At 56.7% G+C, this 22103-nt stretch overlaps 1 protein-coding gene across 12 annotated transcripts in view; it reads right to left on the bottom strand.

Moving 5' to 3' along the window:
- Positions 1-1060: 1060 nt before the first annotated feature.
- The window catches only part of PLEKHG3 (pleckstrin homology and RhoGEF domain containing G3), a 69107-nt gene continuing 48064 nt past the window's right edge, over positions 1061-22103 (bottom strand). For 2 of the 12 annotated variants that reach the window (XM_045070471.1, XM_045070470.1), the window contains exons 2-19: positions 16843-17229; positions 15623-15720; positions 14398-14467; positions 14002-14048; positions 13739-13889; positions 13503-13634; positions 13113-13295; positions 12655-12747; positions 12303-12389; positions 12024-12057; positions 11607-11705; positions 8610-8699; positions 8130-8168; positions 7693-7718; positions 6833-7210; positions 6263-6376; positions 3168-4560; positions 1061-2459 (exon numbers count right to left, since the gene is read on the bottom strand). In XM_045070471.1, the coding sequence (XP_044926406.1) occupies positions 1726-2459; positions 3168-4560; positions 6263-6376; positions 6833-7210; positions 7693-7718; positions 8130-8168; positions 8610-8699; positions 11607-11705; positions 12024-12057; positions 12303-12389; positions 12655-12747; positions 13113-13295; positions 13503-13634; positions 13739-13889; positions 14002-14048; positions 14398-14467; positions 15623-15720; positions 16843-17190 (4116 nt within the window). In that variant the 5' untranslated portion in view covers positions 17191-17229 and the 3' untranslated portion in view covers positions 1061-1725. Of the gene's footprint in view, positions 2460-3167; positions 4561-6262; positions 6377-6832; positions 7211-7692; positions 7719-8129; positions 8169-8609; positions 8700-11606; positions 11706-12023; positions 12058-12302; positions 12390-12654; positions 12748-13112; positions 13296-13502; positions 13635-13738; positions 13890-14001; positions 14049-14397; positions 14468-15622; positions 15721-16842; positions 17230-21613; positions 21829-22103 lie in introns of those variants that run through there. The other 10 variants (XM_045070426.1, XM_045070441.1, XM_045070434.1 and 7 more) reach the window with 10 other exon arrangements.

The raw sequence follows: 22103 nt of genomic DNA, 5'->3' as shown, positions 1-22103 counted from the left end.
GATCACCTGGGGAAAAGTATTCACTACAACTTCCCAGGCCCTACCCTCCGAAAAGTTTTGAGTCAGGGAGTTTGAGAAGCAGTGCATGATCTATTTTCTCCAAATCATAGATGAGGGGAAAAAAGCAAGAGTTCAGGTGACCTAACTAATTAATGGAAGGGCTGGGACCAGAACCTGGGTGTCCTCTCACCTCAGTACTTTTCTGACTCCTGAGCATCAAACCCCAAGCCTGGTAGGAGTTAACAATCCCCAGCACCAGTAGCAATGGTCACAGAACATTCAGGACAGCAGGTAGCTCTGCCCCATCTGCTTCTGCCTAGGAGAGGCCTCCCGTGGCTTCCACTCTCCCCCTGACCTCTTCAGACTCTGCACAACCGCCTTCAGGTTGAGTCTGTCCTGCAAGATCAGAAGCTCACAGAGCCCTGACCCAGCAGACCAGTGGAACACTTGCCTACAGAAACAGGGCCAAACAAGGCTGGTCCACCACAGAGAAAGGGCAGAAAACCCAATCAGAAATCGGCAGGCACTCCCAGTCCTTTTGAGAAAAGGCACTTTGAAAATAGGATGAAAATGGAGGCTCCATCCCCAGAAAAAATGCATTTGCTCTCCTGATGTGATGTTGCAAGCCACCGCAAGACAGGTCTAGGCTCCAAATTTAGAATCCTTGTCTCCTATGAGGTCTCCTGGGAACTAGAGAGGGAGAGAAAAGGCACCAGACATTGGAAATTTCTGCCCATTAGAAAAATGTTCATTTCCTCACCTTTTTAGGCCAACATTGGTCCCTGAGGAAAAGAGCTTAAGGCTAGCATGATGCTATTTCCCCACCCCGCAGGACACCAGGCCAGGGCAGGCAGAGATCAGGTTCCTTCCCGCACACCCTGCTGCCCCAGCCTCCCCTCTAAGCACCCTGCTGCCTTATGCGTCGCAAGCACGACTGATGCAGGAGAGAATGTGGCAGCAGCCACCACACAGCCCGCCTCCCTGAGGCATCCGTGGCCTGTCAGCAACCCCACCCCACCCCTTCACCCCCCACCAAGGCCCAGTGAGGAGCACACACAAGTTGGTTGGTGAGCAGCGTTATTGCACCGTTGGCAAATAATGAAATGTATGTACATGAGCGACAACCACAGGGTCAGCAAGACAATGTACATGAGCGAGAACCACAGGGTCAGCAAGACAACCTACAAAAGTACCTGAACGGAGTCCATTACATTATTCACAGGAAAGGAATCAACAACTGGAGAACACACACTCACAGACATGTGCGCAACTGCACCACAGAATGGGAAACAATAAATTATGGGTCTTGTTCCTGCCTGGATCCTAAGAAAGGCACAACTAAAGAGCAAAGCCTCCCCAGGCCACTTCCACAGTTCCCCTGGGTAGGCTCCTCAGCCTGGCAGTGGTCAGCCCGACACTGGAGGCCGGAGCACAGCTTATTCCCCCAGGAAGAGGAGAGCTTAAATATTTGGCTTCTTACTAGACAAGAACTATATACAAGGGAAGTGGCCACACTGGCCTGGGTGGGTAGCAGGGCTCAGCTGGCCCTGTGAAAGTCACCACGAGCCCCGGGGAGCACCGGGCCATTCCCAGCAGCTGAAGGCACTGGTTGAGCACATCAGCCCATTCTTTCAGGGGCTTATGTGAGCCCAGGGAGCCCAGGCTTGTGGGCAAGCCCAGCAAGGTTCCTCCACGTCCCTCCGCTGCACAGCTCCTCCCTCGGAGTCAACCTACGGAGTTCAAGGCCTGGAATTTCTTCCGCAGGTTTCTCACTCGGCCCTGCTGGCCTGGGTCTGCTGGGTCCCTGGGACCCTCTTCCTTTTGCCAATACTCTGGACTCCTGGAAATTCCAGACTCCTGGAAATCCAGGCCCTGTCCCACTGTGGCTACTGGTGTGTGAGGTCCCTGCCCACTGCCCTCCTCCAGTCCCCCAACAGGGCAGGGCAGGGGCGCCTTCTCCATGACAATCACCCGCCGGTTGTTCTCCAGGGTGAGGTCCGCCGTGACATACAGGGTCTCCTCTCCAACCGGCCTGCTTTGGGGCAACCTCCCAGGAGGCTCAAGCTGGGCGCCCTCTGGGCCCCCCTGGCCTCTCCTGGCACCCACGCTGCAGCAGCGGCCCACCCTGCCCACCAGAGGGGGCTCCACCATGTTCTCAGGTGCTGAGCGGCTGCGGTTGACAGGCGGGCCGCGGGGCCGGCTACCCTCGGCTTGGAATGCCTCGTCGTGGGAGGCATACTTGGAGCAGAGCTCTCGGACATCAGGCCAGGTGAAGGTCTCAGTGTCAACAGGGCTGAGGGGGCTTCGAGAGGAAGGCCGGGCCCCAGGCGAGGTGGTCCTCGGGCTGGCAGTAGTGGGGCTGAAGGAGAAATGCCGAGGAGAGCCAGGCTTGGGCGGGCTGTGCTCCTGGGCCACCATCTGCTCATCGCTGAGGAGGGACAGCACCGGCTTTCTCTTACCTATGAAGAGAGAGTAAATGGAATGAGTGACCGGGCGGGGCGGGAGAGGGCAGGCGACGACTCCGCACTGCCTTCTGCTCGTGCTCCAGGCAAGGCTGCTTCCTGGGGTTTTGGTTATGAGGGGAGAGAAATCATTCATCATCCACAGTCCCTTTATCAAAGGGCAATGGGTGGGGGGGTGCCTGGGTGGCTCCACAGTTAAGCGTCTGCCTTTGGCTCAGGTCAAGATCCCAGGGTCCTGGGATGGAGTCCTGCACTGGGCTCCCTGCTCAGTGGGGAGCCTGCTTCTCCCACTGCCTCTGCCCCGCTTGTACTCTGTCAGATAATCAAATCTTAAAAAAAGAAAAAGGCAGGGGGTGGGCAATGGGAAGAATGAAGAAAAGCTAGTGAACAGAGTCAGGAGTCAAAGGAAAAGACAAGAACCTTTACTATCCCGGAAGAGAAGGCCTGTGGCCATGTTTCCTCCCAAGGTCCCTGCTCCACAAGTAGGGCTCGGAGAGGGCCGTGAGGAGGTTCAACCAGGGCCACACGCTGGGCCTTGGGTGTTGGACTAACCGCCCGGGGTCGCACAACTTGTCTGTGGAGACCAGCCCCCTCTTTGGTCATGGTTCTATGGGGCCACCTTCCCCCAGGAGCCAACCTACTCCTAAAAGGCTCTTCCACCCCAGACTTGCAGGAAGGACCCACTCCCCACCCGCGTGGCTGTACCTCTGCTGCCTGAGGGTGCTCCGGCCTCCTCCTGCAGGCAAGGAATGGTGGGAGCTGCCTTTCCCCACTGGAGAGGAGGCCTGGCTGTCACAGACTTGCTCTTGATGCGGAGGCTGTACTGGCGGGCCAGCTGGTAGACCTTGTTCTTGACTCGCTCGCTCATGGGGCCATCCATCACGTGGGAGAGCTGTACGATGCGGGGGTGCAGCGGAGTCACCAGCTCCCCCTGGACGCTGCTGCTCAGCTCCTTCACCAGCTCCTTCAGCTCCCGGGCCAGGTGGGCTGGGCTGGGCTGCTCCGTGGGGGAGGCGCTCTCAGGGGAGGCGGTGGCCGACTCCTCAGTGATGGCCCCCAGCTCGTGCTCCTCCAGGATAAAGAGGGGCTCGTGCAGGTCAAAACCATTGGCCTGGCCTTGGCCAGGCCCCTGCAGGGAGCTCTCCCTGGAAGACTCCATTCCCTCCCAGATCTTTACGATTTCCGAAGACGGCCGGAACTCAGCATCTGTGATAGGAGCTGACTCCCCAGCACTAGCCTGGCCGGCTCCTGGGAGGTCGCACAGAGCCCATGAAGGCGGCTGGGAGCCCACCTGCCTCTTATGCCCCGGTAGAGCCATGGGCTCTGGGTCTGGCCTGGGAAGGCTGTTGAATCTGGAAACAGAGTTTCTCACCAGCCCCTTGGGGATGTAGGAGAGACTCTCCCGGCGCCGGACGCTAAAGCCTGCATCACGGTGCTCTGCACTTTCATAGTAGCTCTTGATTTTGTCCAGCAACAGCCGGTCTCGGGTGGAGAGGGTCGACGCCTTCCTCTTGCAGGAAGGCCTGTCGGGCTCTGCTGGGCAGCCTGGGCTCGGGGGCTCCAACCCATTGACCGAAAGGCCACTGTCCGTGGCCACTCCCACAGTGCTGTCCACCTCAGGGGGCGGCTGCAAGCTGAGGGCATCCGTGGTGCTGCCGGGCCGGGCCGGGCCCTTGTCGCTGCCCTCGAGGCTGAGCACACTGCTGCTGCGGCTTGCCAGCCTTGGGCTCCCGAAGCCGCTGGCCTTGCCGTCCTCCAATGCCAGGCTGCTCCGCCGAGAGAAGCTGCTGGCGAAGCGCTCGGCAATGACGCTGGCCTGGTCCAGCACAGAGGGCGGCAGGAGGCTCTCGGTGTCCGGTGTGGGTCCCATGTCCTCCTCCTCCTCACTGCTCAGAGCCTTAAGGTCCTCAGTGCTCTCAGCCACCACGAAGCCCACCATGTCACCCGGGGGTTCCAGCCCCAGCAGCTCCTGGTGGGCACCAAGCTGTGTTTCCAGGACTTCTGGAGACTCCGTGTCTGAGGGCACCTCCTCAATGCTGGGAACTTCCATGGCGACAAATACTTCCTGCTCCAGCTCAGGCTCAGGGTCTGGTTCAACCTGGGACAACAGAGCTCCTATGAGTCAAAACCCTCCCTCATGAGACCCAGAGAAAGGGACAGCATGACCTGCTCAAAGCCCAGTGAGAGGGCATGCAGTTTAGGACCAAAGGCAATGAGAATGAACACAACTCGAGAGTGGGAGAGACACGGCCTTAGGGAGAGGAACGTGCGGAGGTCCCTCAGCCATCATTCAGCTACCGGCCTTGGGTTGTTTAAAAAAAAAAAAAAGGCAAGGAAAATTCTGGGAACACAGATGGGATAAAGTGGTAGCACCTCTCAGGGACAGCCTGCCTGGGAGCTATAGGGACAAAGTGGCAGCACACGGCAGAGGGTATGCCTGCTGGAGAGGCAGCTTCCTAAAGCCCTAGAGGCACACAGAGGCTATTCTGGGTTCAGACCCAGAGGGGCCAGGACGTCCTGTGTGGATGAGGGTCCAGAGGGCAACAGGACCACACACTAGAGTCCCGTCAGAGTGGGTGAAGACAGGGACTTGGCTCCTCCCAGCCAGCCTCTGGCCCCAGCCACAAAGCGGCCAATGCCCAGCAGACAGGGAAGGAAGGAAGGAAGAAGCACATGTAAGAACCTCCTCCTGACCACCTTGAAGAATCTGCACCGTGAAACCAGGCAGTACAGGTGGCTTCCCAGAGGGGCCTTGAGGAAGAAGGGCAGACACTCCACATTCAGAGGAACCAGACCCAATCCCAACTGTTCTAGTCCAGAGTCTGCAAAGCAGGACCCATGGGCAAGGCCTGCACTTCCCAACACAGCAGCTGCTGGCCACAAATGGCTTCTGAGCATCTGAAATGTGGCTAGTTCAAACTGAGAACAGCTGTAAGGGTAAAACACACACCAGACCACAAAAACACCATACACAATATAAAATGTCCTTAATAGCTTCTTCCATTGCTTACATGTTGAAATTATAGTTAACATTTAATAATTAAATAATCTGTTAACATGGCCACTAGAAAACTTAGTTATACGTGCTGCTTGCTTCCTATTATCATAGGACACCACCACCCCAGACTCCAATCCAATGTCAGGTTCCTCAGACCTGCCGGGGTTGGTAGGCCTGTCTGAGGTCAAGGCCTCCTACCCTTTTTCTTGTAACTTTGAGAAAACAAAGGTATGGGTTCCATCCACACACAGCATGTGGCCGGAAGTAGAATGTGGGCTTCTAAATCACAGACTGGTTTGAGCTCAGCTCTGCCCCTCGGAAGCTGCCCAACACCAGGCACATCACTCAACTTCTCTGAGCCTCTTTCTACCTGAGCTGTTGAGGGGAACAGAAGAAATAAAACATCGGACATGGAGGACGTGGCCAGTAGATGTCAGTACCCAGAGTCGGGGGGCTCGGGCGTGAGTCCACTGTCTGTCCAGCTGGCAGGAACAGGGTCATACGCCCTATACGAGGAGGCCTGGGTGAAGGAACCTAAGATCTTATTACTTCTGCTAACAGGGCCCTTGACAAACGACTGCATCTTGTCAAAAAGGGTCTTCTTTTTCTAATTCACAGGAAGGCCACCTGCTCACCTCACCACAGGCCCAGAGGCCAGACCGGCTTCCTAAAAGGGGCCGAGACTGTGGGGGGATCCCTGTCCCCATGGGCCCAAAAAGCGAGTCTGGGGCCAGCAAGCCCCACCCACAGACCTGCGCTCTGGGCTCTCCTGCACGGGCCCTCCTGCCCGCCGGCCGCTCACCTCTGGCCGGGGAGAAGTGGACTCGAAGCTCATGCACTTCTCAGCACTTGTTGGAGACCGGCCGCTGGATCTTCTACAGCTCTGGGGGCCTTCGGACTCCCTGCGCCCCTTCTCCTGAAGCAAAGAGAGGGCCATTGTCAGCTCCTGGGACAACCGGAAGCTCAACCCTTCTGCAGCCCCACAAGAGCAAACCTTCTGAGCCCCAAGGGGTCTGGGCCATACTGAGAGCCAGCCTGAGACCTGAGCCTGAACCACCAGGTCTGGGGGACCCAGAACTCCCCACCGGGTGTGCAGCCTCCAAAAAGCCCAACCCGCTGGCTTCTCCCCTTCTCCGCCGCCCCCACCCCGTTAGTCATGCTCACTGGGCAGGACACTAGCTCACGCCCAGAACCAGAATAGCACATGCCAAGGGCTCACCAGGGCGTGACAGCGGGCGAGGGGTTAGGTGCTAATGGCAGGAGTGAGGGAACAGGACAGAGGGGGTGGGAGGGCAGGGGAGAGAACTCCCGGATGGGCATGCACTGGCCAGGGAACATGCAAGGAGGAGGGGAGATCAAAGAGACACCTCACCATAGCGCCCCGGGAGAAAAGTAAAGCGTTGGCCCGATAGTGCCAGCAGTGGAGGGCGGCCAGCAGCGAGCTGGCAAAGTCGGCTACCTGCTCCGCCACTGCCAGACTCTCCTCCTCCTCCTCCTCCTCCTCCTCCTCCGAGCCTGGGGGCTCCAGCCTGGCCCCCTTCTCGCTGCCTTCATGCCCTGCCAGGTCCTCCAGAGACACCTGAAAGGCCCGCTCCTCCTCCTCCTCCTCCTCCTCCTCCACCACCACCACCTCCTCTTCCTCCTCCTCCTCCTCCTCCTGCTCCCGGGCAGCCCCTTCAGCCTCCGGCTGCACACACTGAGCACGAGGAGGCCGCCCAAAGTCCAGGAGAGCACCGGCACTGCCTGCATGCTGTTCAGAGCGGAAGACCCCCCTCGTGACTGGCCTCCATGCAAGCCCCCTCCTCCTGCCAGCAGCTGGGGGTGTGGAGGCTTTACATGGGGAAAGCCACACCTAAACACCCAACCCCTGGTCTGCACCAGAGCAGAGGGAGGACAGGGGTGGGAGTCCTCAAGGTGGGACTCTGGGACCTGGGAAAGCTGGGTCAGACACTTCCAAGACCCAGAGAGGCCTGCCTACCCAGAGAAAGAAAATGTGGAAGATCCAGGGTGGGCCAACACCAGGGTCCCATTCCAGGGAAAGGGTAGAGAAGGATCCCAGGGCAAGGGCCATGGCTTATTCATCTCTGGGACTCTTGTGACAGAGTCCAGCACACAGTAGTGGCCTGACAGGTATCTATCCACTGCACGAAGATGCAGCTGAAGGGGCCAGGGCGCTGACCTGGCAGTCCCACCCCCTCTGGCCGGCCAGTGCTCTTTACCCAGGGGCCTTACCTTCATTCCTGCTGCTCTGGCTGCACCTGCCACGGCCAGGTCCCAGCACACAGGCAAGGGGGCAGGGAGAAGAGATCGGTAAGCAGGAGAAAGAGCCTCTTTAGAGAGACAAGGAGCCCCCCAAGGAAGGCTACCCTGGGGATCCTATACCCAGAACCCACACCTGGTCTCCTGGGCTTTCAAAGGAATGACTGCCAGAGCAAAGGCCCTGGGGGAAAAGCAGCACAGGTCTGTGTCCATCAAGCACTGTCACCCAAGGACAGGGTACTAGAAGTATGCAGGAAGGTGAGCTCAGCCCCTCCCTGAGGCCCACCTCCAGGGAGGAAGAGAAGCAGGGACCCTTCCAAACTGTCCTCAATACCCAGAAGGTTACCTGTGTCACCTCCCTGCCCTGACCCTAGAGCCTGGCAGGAATGGCTGGCCACGCGCACACTCACCTTTCTCACTGAGTTGCCTGAGCAGGTGTCTGGTTGGCTCTGAGAAGGAAAGTGAACGGACAGTCAGTGCAGGCCTGGAAACAACTGCGTCTGGCCCTGGTCCCATGCTCACAACCGCACCGCCACCAGCAGCTCAAAGTCCACTCCAGCCTGAGCACCCCCTCCCTCCTACCTACCCCCACAGGGAGGCAGGGCCCGGGCCACATCCATCCAGCACCAGAGACCTGCTCCATGACTGCCGCCCCCCCTCCCCCGCAGGAACAGCCCCGCCCACAATCCCTGCATTAGTGCATCTCACCCAGGGCCCCAGCTTCTAGAGCTGCAGTCCCAAGCTGCCTCCTTCAGACCGACTCGCCACATCCTTGGAGATCTGAGCTCTACCTCAAGCCCCACCTTCCCTGCAACAAGCTCATGAGCACAACAGCTACACCCAAGGCCAAGCCCCCTTGCAGCAGACTGGCTAGAAAGCAGAGGTCGCACCCGACTTCCTACGGCCATTAAGGCCTGGCTCGACGAAGCCTCGCTGCCTGCTGGGGAGTGTGGCCCGGAGGAACGAGGGCTGACCAGGCTCTGGGAACAAAATACAAAACACACCCATTAGGCTGATGGTGTCACCAATTTGTATCCCAGACTTTTTGGAAACAGACCTGAGAGAGGTCGGTAGGAGAGGACATGTGTCCAGGGACCTCTCCACAGAGCCGTGACCTTACCCCACAAGGTTCTTGCCCAGCTGGTGTTAACTGGGAAGCCCACGGTACACTCGGAGACCAAGGAAAATCTTACAGGGGAGCGCATTGCACAAGTTTCTTCTACTGAAACACGTGTATCCACGCACACCATCTGCACAACCTAAGTACGCTGCAAATCCGAGAGCTTTTAAAGTGAGAAACACAAAATGCCCTACTCGTCCATCTTAAAACCTGTAATCAAGACTACATAACAAGTGACAAGTAGCTAGGGCACCTGGGTGGTTCAGTCATTAAGCATCTGTCTGCCTTTGGCTCAGGTCATCCTAGCATCCTGGGATCGAACCCCGCATCAGGTTCCCTGCTCCGCAGAAAGACTGCTTCTCCCTCTCCTGCTTCCCCTGCTTGTACTTCCTCTCTCACTGTCTCTCCCTCTGTCAAATAAATAAAATCCTTAAAAAAAAAAGTGACAAGCAGTGACAGCAGCACCTTAATTATCTAGAGCATACCACTCTCAGCTCTCTGGGAAGAGGAGGACCAGAGGCAGAGCAGGGGACTCCAAGCTGTCACTGCAGGGCTTACAAGGGGCCCCGTTTCCCTCTCAGTAACTTGCTGGCCTTTTTTTTTTTTTTAAACTTTCTTTTTAAAAATAATCACGGCGGGGGGTGCCTGGGTGGCTCAGTGGGCTAAAGCCTCTGCCTTCAGCTCAGATTATGATCCCAGGACTGGGATCGAGCCTCTCTGCTCAGCAGGGAGCCTGCTTCCTCCTCTCTCTCTCTGCCTGCCTCTCTGCCTACTTGTGATCGCTCTGTCAAATAAATAAATAAAATCTTTTAAAAAAATAATCACGGGGCACCTGGGTGGCTCAGTATGTTGAAGCCTCTGCCTTCGGCTCAGGTCATGGTCTCGGGAGCCTGGGATCGAGCCCCTCGTCAGGCTCTCTGCTCAGCAGGGAGCCTGCTTCCTCCTCTCTCTGTGCCCTCCTCTCTACTTGTGATCGCTGTCTATGAAATAAATAAATAAATAAATATAAATAATCTCTAAACCCAACACAGTGTTTGAACTCATGACGCCAAGATCAAGAGTTGCATGTTCCCCTTGCTGGCCGGTCCTTACCCACACTTCTCACAAGTTCAATCGACTGCTTTCAAACAAGCAGGGAGAAGAGCCCCACCAGGCAAGGACACTGTGACAGACAAGAACCAACACTGCCAGGTAAGGGGGGATAGCTTCTGGGTAAGAAAATAGCTTCCGGGTAAGAGGGGACAGCTTCCAGGTAAGTGGGGGGGACACCTGCTGGGTAAGGGGGATACCACACCTCGAGTGCGCGGCCACCATGGCGACCCCCTGCCCCAAACAGCGCACATGCCCCACGGATGCTGTCACACTGGTGCCAGAAAAGGAAAAGTTCCACAGTGGTTGGCATCCTCTACCTTAAGAAGCTGCAGACGATGAAGCATGCTTTAGAGAGACGTTTGTTTCACAATGGTTAAGACTAAAGTACGAAAACAAGCAGGCAGAACCTGACTCATTCGCAGGCTAAAATCTCAGTTCAGCAGAGACTGAGCTCTGAAACAACTCACTGCCTGCGTGCCATGACAGCCACAGTGTGGACGCTGATGTCATGACAGGCGGCACCGCAGTTCCTACCACCACAAGCAGCTCCTCCATGTGCCAGAAGCTTCCAATGCAAAGCCACATGACAAGGTAGAGGGGAATGCTAGAAAGACAGGAAAAGCATCTCAGAAGAAAGGAAAATGAAGAGGGCCAGAAACCTATAAAGTAACACCCCCAGTCAGGGGCTTTTCACACACGGTGTGATAAAACGTTTGTGACCGTCACAAATCTGCCTAGGGTTCAAGATCCACTGGGGGTAATACCAAACAAAACAAAAATTACAAAAGCTTTCCAGAGACCACTTGGCTCTATCTTCCAGAATATGACACAATCCCCAGAGTTGCTCAGGGGACTCATGGGTCACAGCCAAAGCCCAATGCACCCTGGAGATCCACACCAGGACAGTGCACCAGTCATTCTCGGATCTTCTCTCCAGGGGCCTCTGAGACACTTCTCATTCCAACTCTCACCTCATCTGTGTTCACCAGGTGCCCAGCGGAAGCTAAGTCTGTCCCGGGCCTTGGACTGAAGAGCAGAGTACAAACAGACACAGAAAACACACAGCCTTATCACCCCCAGAGCTAAGAATAAAAGCAAGGTTTTCTCCTCTTCAACAGACAATTCATTCCAATAAATCCAAGTACACAGTAGCAAGCCCAGTCATGGAAGAAAACCCAGCAGAGGAAAATGGAACTTTTCCCTGAGACCCAAAGTAAATATTTCCTGTCTGGATTTGGTGCCACTTGACGTCTAACTCATTTTTCCCCACGTCCTGCATTTGCTCTGCTCCAGAACTGGGCTGGGGATCCCCATGACATCTGAGCGTCGCTCCTGGCTGAGTCCCAGGATCCTGAGTGACAAAGGAGCCAAGTTTTGGTCCCAGGAAAGCTAAGAAAGAGCACGGAAGCCTGAGTGAACAAGCATTCCCAGGGCCCTGGAAAAGGTGGGCTGCCCAGCCCTGGTGGGCAAGAAGGGCCTGGAAAAAAGTGCCTGCTGGAGGGTAGCACAAGCACGGGGACAGGACGTGCCACGTGGGCTGGGCGATCCTTCTTCCTGCCCTTTCCCAGGATGTCCATGGAGGAGAGCACCAGCCCCAAATGCTGCTGCAGACAGTCCCCCTCCTGGTCAAGAGTCCTGTGAGGAAGCCACTCTGCCCATAGCGCCCTTCCCTTACCAGACTGTCGGCGCCCCTGTTGCGCGTGGGTGGACACCTCGTCCTGGGAAGACCAGGCCTTCTTCAGGCGCTCTGGGCTACAGCGGTACCGACTGGGATCTGCACACAAGACGGACAATCAGCCTGGGCTTGGACTCTGACCACACCTGACCACACCTTTGCTGCCTGCCCCAGCTCCAGGGGCCAGAAGATCCAGAGCTCCCTCCTCTTCCATCTTCCATTCAGAAATGGTAGGCAGTGGGAGTCCCACCGGCCAGCCAAGACTACGCCCCTGGTCTTACAGTAGACCCCTAGCCCTTGACAGAAAGAGCTTCCCCATTCTCCCTGCTCCCTGGAACAGAAGTCTCAGGCAGAGCTTCCCACGGATCTAGAGATATGCCCAAGTAGGGAGAAAGCAGGCAGAAAGGGTACACTTACAGTAGGAATCCATTTCCAAGATGGCTTCCTTGGCCTAGAAGGAAAGGAAACACACCCAGTTATTACGTTCTACATTCATGCCTCTCTTGGCCCACCGACTTGCTCTTGCTGCACTGGGACACCCCCCAGGGCTGTGCCGAAGCCCACGGTGCCCCCTGCACTGACCTCCGGAGTCCAGTGAAGCCAACATCCTCCAGGGATGAGGCACTAGTGGAACCCTGGAGCTGGCTGACTCTCCCTGCACCCCATCAAGGGGTAGGTGGGGCACCGGGAACTCACCTTCTGCGGGATGGTGGTGTGGTGGTTCTCCAGGATGAGCCTCTTGATGTGGTGAGTCCAGCTCCGTTTCTCCTCTGCTGTTTTGGCCTGAAAAGACCCAAGGGAGAGGGAGCCAGGGTTACGACCACAAGCCTGAAGCCATCTACCATGGGCCAGGCTTCCGTCGGGGGTGCCGAGGCAGAAAGACGGCCTGTGCTGGGACCTTGAGGTTACCTGGACTCTTCCACAAAAACCCAAGAGATGCCCAAAGGGATCCCCACCTTACAGAGGGAGACCAGGAGGCCCCACACATCTACGCGAGCCACGGTGGCAGGTGTGTCCCCAGCCCGAGCCTCCCTGGCCCGGCCCTCACCTGGATGTTGTATTGCTGCTTGCTGTGCTTGTAGTGGGTGACAGTGAAGCACAGGGAGTCTCTGGTGCTTTCGATCAGCATCAGGGAGGAGCACTGGGGCAGAGGGAGAGCACAGTCAAGCACAGGAAGTGGCGGGGGCTGACCTGGGGTCCCAGCCCCTTGAGACCACCCAGGCAGGTAGGGAGAGTAATCTCAGAAGGACTAAGCTGCATCCACCCAACCCAGGGCCCAGGCGGGGGTCAAGAAACAGAGCCTGCAGGTGTCTGACAAAGACTCGGACATTAAAGCCCAAGACTCTTGATCCCAGGGGTATAAGTCTGAACCTCATATTGGGAGGAGAGATTACTTAAAAATAAAATCTTCTTTTTAAAAAAGGAAAGAATGGAGCCTAGCCCACTACAAGGGGGCTAAAGGGTAAGAGGGCCAAGGGACAGAGGCCGTGAGAGCAGCCTGGTTACCGGGATATGACCCTTGTAGACAAAGTGATCGCCGCGCTTCTTGGTGATGAGCAGCGCTTTGTCGAAGAGGAAGAAGGTCCTCTCGTTGCGCACGCGGTGCACGCGGAACGTGCCCTCCAGGACGAGCTCCCCGTAGATGGTCAGGTCTGGCCCCTTCCAGTTGATGAGCAGCGACTGGATCTCCTACAGCAGAGAAGCCCCGACCCCCAGAGTCAGGCTGCTCATGGCCCTCCGGTGGCAACACGGAGCCCCAGAAACTCCTACAGACACAGCCACTGGGCACACACAGCCACAGGAGCCCCCCGCTTCCCACCAAGCCCACCAAGCCAGGAAGCCCACCCTCGGCATCCCCCAGCCTGCCAGTCCCTCTGGCGACCAGCCCCGGAGCACCTGGAGCCGGACTGCGTGCTCGTGCCTTCTCTTCATGTCATTGATGTACCAAGCCACGCAGGTCATGGTGTCGATGGCATCCTCCACCACCTCGAAGCCATCCTCTTCTTCATCAAAATGTTTGGCGATTTCCTGCACGGAAGACAGGCACATAGGCAGCCCAGGCTCAGGCCTGCATCCCCCCGACCCCACGGACCCCCCACCCACCCCCACGGCGTGAAGACCGGTGGGGCTACCTGCAGCAGCAGGTGGTACTTGAGGATGCGCTGCACGGGCTTCAGCAAGTAGGAGCCCAGGGGCAGAGAGTGCTGGAGGAGCTCCTGCCGCTCCCGGAAGAACTTGGCCTGCTGCTTGTCCCGCATGCACTCAGTCAGGGCGGCCACTGAGCTGGGAGTGCAGGGGAAGAGGCTGTCACCACCTGGGAAGGCCTGCATGGGGATGTGGGGTGCTCCAGGCTCACAGAATAACTCCGCCTCCCCTCTCCACCCCAATTACTCACTTGGGATAGTTGTTGCAATACTGCGTGTAGATATCAAACTCTTGACTCTAAGAGGAGACCAAAGATGGTGATTTCTGGGAGCCTCCCATTTGACTCTAAACCTGGGTATAGCAAAGACATGGCCCTGACCCCCTCCCCACCCCCGTGAACACACTCTGCCCCCATTCCCTGAACACCTGCAGACCCATCCTGGGACCCATCTGTCTGGGCCACCTCATTCATCTAGCAGCCGCTGGCTCTAGGCCAGAATGCCCTTCCCATTTGAGGCAGGGCACCTTGCACTTCCCCTGGACAGAGGCCTCCAGGACTCACACACCCTCTTAAGCTGGGCACTGTTGTGTCTCGGAGCCCCCAGCAAGGCAGGACAAGAGGCAAGGACCCAGCAGCCCCTCTCACCCTTTCCACAAAGCAGCTGGCCACAGCCACAGGGTCACTGTTGCAGCTGTCCAGGTCTCGGAGTAGCTGGCTGGAGGACGGGAGAGTGCTCATCAGACCCCGGACGGCACACTGCCTCCACTGCTTCCCACATGCCCCTCCCCGGCCTCCCGGTGCCCAGATACACAGCCAGCCCCTGGTGTCATGCTAAAGAGTCGGGGCGTCCATCCTCAGAGTGAGCCCCACCCAGGCCAGCAACCACACAAAGTACCAGGCACCGCCGCAAAGGTGGGGAGCAAAAGACCCCCACATGCTCAGCAAGCAAGAAAAAGAGAGGGGACACCAGTACCCACCTCGGGAGGGGAGACAGCTCCTCTGCAGGCAGAAGGAGTCAAACACACAAAAGCAGAGATTAAAGGGAGAATGAGAGAGAGGGAAGACTCCCAAAGTAGCCAAAGGCTCCCAGTTCAAAAGGATGCAGAAAAGAGAGAGAAAGAGGGTGAGTCCCAGTACCCCTAGAACTTAGATGGGGCACTAGGGGAAACCCTAAACACACGGTTCCCCTGATGCCTCCCCGTCGACCTACCACTGGCCAGCCCAAGTCACCCCGCGCCTGCCCTCCCAGACTCTGCAGCCGGGCCAGCAGGTAGCCCCTCTGGCCCCCATTAAAGGGCCCAGGGTAAGGCTCCTTCTGTCTACTGATACTGTCCCCTCAGCCACTGCCCCTCCCAACCAGGGTCCCTTCCCTGGGGAATCTATGGGTCCAGGCAACACACGCTGAGCCTCGAGGAAGCGCTGTGCCCTGAAGCAGGCCCTCACCGGGCCACGCTCAGCCTCCCCCATCACATTCTGTCTGGCCTATCATTCTCCTAATGGGTCAGATCACCCTCAGGGAGACCTGACTTTCCATGGGGTCAGCAGGAAGGTGAGGAAGAAATGAAGAGATATGCAAGTGGGGGTAAAGATGCAAGACACAGAGGGGCCACAAAGGTAGAGGGAAGAGCATCATCACGTGCCAGAGGCCAGCAGTTCCCTAAGGGGGCACATGTCCCACACGCCCTCTACCACAGGGAGCTAACTAACCCCCTGTACAGGGAGGGACCACCATCACGCACCCCAACGATCAGGCTCCAGGCCCCCATGTCACAGCCCAGGAGACTACAGACATCCAGGGCTCCTCCTCAGGCCTCCAGGCCCACATGGGCCTCACAGACAGAACATGCTGTGTGTTAGGCCCATTCCATACCTGTTCAGTGCATAAATGTTTTCTATGTTCCCAAAGAGGGCACTAACTTGTTCCGGTTTCAGCAGCCCAGGTGTGTCGATGATCTTCAAGAGGTAGTCCTGTGTGGAGGGAGGCATCAGAACCCAGCCCACCCCGGCGCAGTCCTGTCCTCCCCAGCCACACCTAGTTCTGTCCTCCACTGACACAGCTGAGACTTCACAGACACTGCCCATTATACTGGGCTGGACAACTCTCCCTCCAAAATCAATATCCATTCGGAACCTCGGAAGGTCACCTGATTTGGAAATAGGGTTTCTGCAGATATAATCAGTCAAGGATCTCAGGACAAGAGAATACTGGATTTAGGGTGGGCCCTCAATGCTATGACAGGTGTCCTTATAAGAAGAAAGGACACAGATGACACGGAGAAGGCAGCAATGGGAAGATGGAGGCAGAAGTCAGGACAGAACATCTACAGGCCAAGGAAATCCAAGTATTGGCAGCAACCACCTGGTAGAAGCCAGGAGAGAGGCATGGAATGCATTCTCCCCTCAGACCTTCCAGAAGGACCCAATCCTGCCAACATCTTGATTTCCAACTTCTGGCTTCCTAAACCAACACAGAAGAAACCTCTGCGTTTTAGCCCCGAGCTTGTGCTAATTTGTTACAGTAGAAACAAACACACCTCTCTCACCAAGACCAGAGGGCTTCCTCAGCGGCAGCCACCCAGGCACCTACCTGCCCAGGCCCCACAGGGTGAAGCACATTGTGCTGGCCCCACAAAGCCGGTGCGTCTTCATCTCACAGAGGAACCCGAGGCTCAGGCCTCACACAAGTGCCTGAGACCACACAGCCAGGAAACAGCAGGGCAGGGATCCGGGCACAGATGGGCAACATCCGGGCCAGTTTCCTCCCTGGGTTCCATGTCTGTGAGCACAGCGGTCCCTGCCCCTCCCCACCAACCGAGGGTCTGCAGGAGGTCCTGGCCCCAGCTCCTCATCGGACCCAAAGTCGCGAAGCAGCAAAAACAGTCTGCGGTTACCCCCCACCCGCTGCCCTGGAGCAGGGACACAAGGCCTCCCCACTGCTACAAGGGAAGGCGGCTTCTTCTGACACGGCTGTCAGGGAGAACTCTCCCTCCAGGGGTGGAAGCGGGCTCCCAAGAGAGGTGGGCCACCCAGAGCAGAAGGCCAGCCCCACGGCAGCCTCGGAACCGCAGCCATAGACATGAAGGGCCTCACCTCCACAATGCTGCGCAGGTCCTGCACGTACATCCGCTCCGTCTCCACGATCTCCCGCACCACGCGGCCCAGGTAGCTGAGCTTGTGCACCGGGGCTGCTGGGGACCATCCGCCGAACGGGGACAGCGGCCCCCTCCCGCTCAGCCAGCCGCTGGAGCTAGTGTTGCCGTTGGGGGGATGCCGGCCACGTGGGGAGCCTGCCCCATTCTCGGCCGACGCCCCGGAACCACTGGGCTCCTCCATGGCCCCACGGCTGTCCCGGGAGGAGCCCGATGAGGACGTGCTCGAGGTCAGGCTCACGGGTCGCTCTTGGCTGCCATCCTGGCGGAGGGAGGCAGAGACGGGCATCCTGGCATCGCTGCCTGGCGAAGGCACTCCAGCGAGGTTCTGGGCAGAACAGACAAAGAATTCAATCTCAGAATCATCACAGAAATAGAAAGTGAAACGGTGGCTGCTGGGGGAGGAGGAATGGGGAGTTTGTATTTAACAGGTACAGAGTTTCCATTTTGCAAGATAGGAGAAGTCCTGGCCGATGGTAGTGATAGCGGAGCAACGATGTGAATGTACGTAATGCCACCGAACCACCATACACTTAAAAATGGTTAAAATGGAAATTTTATGTTTGTGTATTTCACCACAGTTTTAAACACAACAGCTGTGAATGTTGAGAAAGTCCCTTCCGTCAGACTCCACAAGTGTGCACAAGAATGCCCAAGTTACATCCCTTCCTGACTCCAATAGTTCTGGCATTCCCAGGAAGAAAGGGTGCCCACATCCAAGAACAATAAAGACCTCAGAAACCCAAGCCCCAGGAGAACAGAGAGGACGTCTCCACCAGAGCAGCCATCGGGGTGCCTTCGGATGAAACCCGAAGCCCAGCCCCGCTGCTCTGCCAAAGTAGTCAGCCTCTCAGAACCTACACTGGAGCCATGTCCCCCGGGATGCAGTGACCTGCCACAGCGACAGGTCTCAACGTGGTGCCCCGCACGGGGCAAGGGCTCCATAAACCTTCGAGACAGTGATGATAACAACTGTCAAAAAGCACTTCCCAAGGGCTCACTTGTCGGGGCCTGTGCTGGGGTCACCAGCAGGGACAGCAGAAGACTTTGCTCCTAGGATCTAGGATGACACACGTGCCAGAGAGTAAAATTCTCCTCAGGATTATGCCATCTCCGGGGGCACCAGCAGCTGCACCCCAAACAGAAACCTTCTAGATACTGACAGGGGAGGCAGAGGAGAGAATCCAAAGGCTCCCGACCCCCAGCACCTGGTAAGGCCCTGACTCAGTCAAGCTTCCTACGCACAGGAAATGCCCCAGGGCTGAGCCATTGATGAGTTTCTCTAAACTCCCTTTAGCACAGTGAGGTCAGGTAGCACAGGAGGCAGGAAACTGCTCCCAGGTAAGGCAAACACAGACTCAGGTGGACTTCAATCCCTTGGGCAGGTAGGGCTGTTCACAGGTAGGCCTACCTGGAAAACCCTAGAGCAGTAAGTCTAGGAGGGGCTAAAGCCTCAGGGAAGGACAGGAACACTGGACCCCAACTCCAGAAGACCACAGCTCACACCACCCCTTTCCAGAATGTGTATCTCATTGCTGTTTGCACAAGGAACAGAGTTCCAGAGTATCACCCTCACTTGCACTTCCCCAAAGACTTCCACCACTAGTTCTAGGGCTCAGAAATTGCCAGACCAAAGGCTAGAGCTACAAGAATGATCTGGGTGCCATCACTCCAGGAATCTTGAATTTCCCCCTGCTTTTCTGTGCCTCTGCCCAAACCTGGAACCAGTGCCCTGGCTGTGCCAGCACCCCTGGGCCCTGGGCCCCGGCTTTTGCAAATATTCTCCCTGCCTGGACATTACTCCCAAGTCCCCACGCACCACACCCCCCACCTCATCTATCCCAAACCATACTCGCCCCCACCCCCTGTCACTTATGCCCAATCCTTAGGTTTCAGATTAGAAGCCAGTCCCCAGAAAACAAACCTGGACGCCCCCTTCTACATACTCTTACGGCACCGCAGGATTACCCCGACCACTCCGTGACTGTGACTAGTTTGAGATCCCCTGCCCTAGACTGTAAGTGACCCGAGCTCTGGGGCCGTAGCAGCGATCTGGCAAAGAGATGATGGCAAACAAACTGGCACCTGTACTGAGCTCAAGTCAAGAGGCTAGCAGGACCCGCTCCAGCTCTGGGTGTGGCCACAGTGACCTCCAGGAGCTTCTCCAGCTGCAGATAAGGACACAAGGGGCACACTAAAGACAATCCTGCCTTCTCCCTCCCTTCCAGGTACAACAAAGGAGAATTAATAGGCTCATCTTGGTGAAACCCTAAGCATCTCAGACTAGAGCCCCTTGGGAAATGCAGCACTGTTGCTGTTCCCTCCCTCCTCAAAAGAGCCTTTAAAATTAACCAGCTGGGCCTTTCTAAAGCACCAGCCCACAGGGTAAAGCTCTGTCATTTCGGCACAAAGAACGACAAAGATCCAAACTCCACCCAAGTCCTTAACCCCCAGGGCCATGGGACTCTGGAGTCCTTCAAAGCCTGCTGCAGTCTCCCTCCCAACCCCCCAGCCGCTGGCTGTCCCGTCCCCGCCCGCACCCCCCCCACACGCACAGTCGCAGCTGGAACAATGGGGCAGAAACTTAAGACCTAAGACCTTTCCCAGATCAAACCTGGGGTCAGTCAGCCCCTATGGGGATGCTAAGTCCCAGATGGATTTCACAGCTGGCCAAATCAGTTTTAAAAAACCCCTCACCACTCCCTCTATACTCTCAGGGAGGCCTTCTGAGGGTCACTCTTCAGGGACCCCCATTGCCCTATGAATCCTGAAACAAAACAAGAGCATCTCTTCTCCTTGGAGAAATCTCTGGTGGAAGCAGCCGTCTCCCTGAAAAGCAAGCTCACGTCGTCAAAGGAGCAGCCATGCCAGCAGCAAGCCCCCCATACCCAGCAGCCCCCACCTCCATGCCAGCAGACCCCTGCGGCTGAAACAAAGCATACCAGCCGAGTGCTGCAGGGTTCTAACTGCCATGACACAGCGAGTCACTTTGATCTCCTAGCAGCTCTACGAACTCAGTACTATCACTACCCCATTTTACAGATACAGAAACCTGAGGCCACAAAAGCAGCATGTGGTAGAGCCTGGATGTGTACTGGGGCGCACAAGCCCCAGTGTTCCCGCTCCCCTGCCTGCTGTCTCCCTAACGGATTTCACACAAGCCAGGGCCAGAGGCAAACGATTAGTCACAGACCTGGATGCTATGGCCTTGCCTCAGCCTAAGCCATAGGGGACTTATTAAGTCTTCAAAGATCACGGCTTTTAACATGATACTTCATTTTATCCTATGACAGCCATGGAGACAGTAAAGGAATGAAAGTAAAGATTCCTTATAGCCATTTCTAGACCTGCTACTCTACATCTGGCAATTTACCCTCCTGCTGGAACAACATGGTAAAATACAGATTCCAGGTCAAAGGATCGCAGGTCATGGAAAAGGGAAAAAGCACGAGGTCACTGAGGTCACCAGGACCGGGCTATAATTCCCCGCATGAGACAAGCTCTGCAGGGATCAGGAGACCCAGGACCACAAGGCTCTCTAGGACAAGAGAATTCCTGGGAAAGAATGAAAAGACACAAAAGGGAGGATGACAAGCATGTCCAGCAGGGAGAGCAAACAAGGCAGAATCTGGGGGTGGGGGGCTGTTAGCAGAGCCATCGCACTCAATCTGAGCGCATTCTGGTCCTAAAAGCCTAAGTCCAACCATTACTAAGTGTGTAGTTCAGACTCCCAGAGACAGAACAGAACCTGCACCTGCCACATGCCCCAGCCAGAGGCAACCTTTCCTTCCTCTCCACTGCGTATCACCCCAAACTGCAAGGTTCACCTCAAAGCCATGACTGGAACTTAGGTCTTCAGACGCATCCAGAAGACACAGTCTGGCTGGGGAAGTGGGAGACAGGCAGAGAGCGGCCAAACCTTCAAGCCAGATGCCCACGCCTTCCTTCTCCTACCGCACCCAGTCTCCAGTTTCCCGAAGTCTCCCCCTGCCATGACCTCTTCCATCTCTCAACATGAGTCAGTCCAATCATCAATCAGTGAATCAGTCTTCTAGAAAACTTGGTATCTCCAGTCCCACACCTGTGATGGTCCCCTAAGCCCTTCTTTTTGATGGACAGAAGAAGTAGCTCAGATAAACATGGCGGGGGGGGGTCCCGGAGAGGAAGGATTCTTTTTTTTTTTTTTTTTTTTTAAACTCTCTCTCTCTATATGAACACAATCCGCACCCTTCCTCTGCCCACACCTCCCAAGGTTATAGGCCCTCCCTTCTGAGTAGCTTCCCCGAATGTCCCCAGGCAGAGAGGCAGGCTGCAGCAGGCCCCTTGGATTCCCACAACAGATGACAGGGGTCAAGTCTCACATCCTTCTCCTCCTCATGAGGCCTCAGCCCCATGCCCCAACCTAACCCAGACTCATGCTTCCAACAGAAAAAAATGGCAAAACCCATCATTATCCCTCATGTTCTATCCTCAGGCCTCTGGTCACTGAGGCAAAAGGACCCTGCTCCCCGACCACCAACTTGAGAAAAGATGGTCCCGGGGTGCCTGGGTGACGCCGTTGGTTAAGTGGCCAACTCTTGATCTCAGCTTAGGTCTTGGTCTCAGGGTCCTGAGTTCAAGCCCCAAGTGGGCTCCATGCCCAGTGTGGAGCCTACCAAAAAAAAAAGGGGGGGGGGACAAAGAAAGAAAAGACGGTCCTACGAGGCACTCACCTGGAACCCTCCGGAGAACCTCTCCTTTTCTGGCCCTGGGGAATCCCCAGGACTCAGCAACATTCCCTTCTGGTCCTCCCTCCCTGGCCAGCGGGCTGCTGAGGAGAAGGCAGGAGAAGGAGGGGGGCACTCACCGGACAACCCTCTGTGTGGGTCAACTCTGGAGCCGCCCCAGAGAACAGGTTGCTTCAGAGAGGCTGGCTCCAGGTGCGGAGGAGGCTGATGTCATCCTTTCACCTTCCGCCCCTCACCCCCACCCCCTCACCCCCACCCAAGCAGCGAGCGGAAGCCTGACACACCTGTCCTAGAGGCAGGCAGGGAAAGAGCAGGGCGCTCTCCCAGAGGCAACTGCTCCAACACCGGCCAGCCCTGCACACCTCCCCAGGGGCTCCTTTCATCTCTCAAATGCACCTCCTACCCAGTCCAAAGGCTCTCCAAACCTGGCCAGCCAGCCGCCTTGTACCTTCCCCAGAAGGATGGCCCCCGAGTC

The sequence above is a fragment of the Mustela putorius genome, unplaced genomic scaffold, assembly GCF_011764305.1.
Source record: "Mustela putorius furo isolate JIRA1106 unplaced genomic scaffold, ASM1176430v1.1 tig00000129_pilon_pilon_pilon, whole genome shotgun sequence".
NCBI classification, from domain to species: Eukaryota; Metazoa; Chordata; class Mammalia; order Carnivora; family Mustelidae; genus Mustela; species Mustela putorius.
Note: the sequence above shows the minus strand (reverse complement) of the source record. Positions and strands in the feature narration are given on the sequence as shown.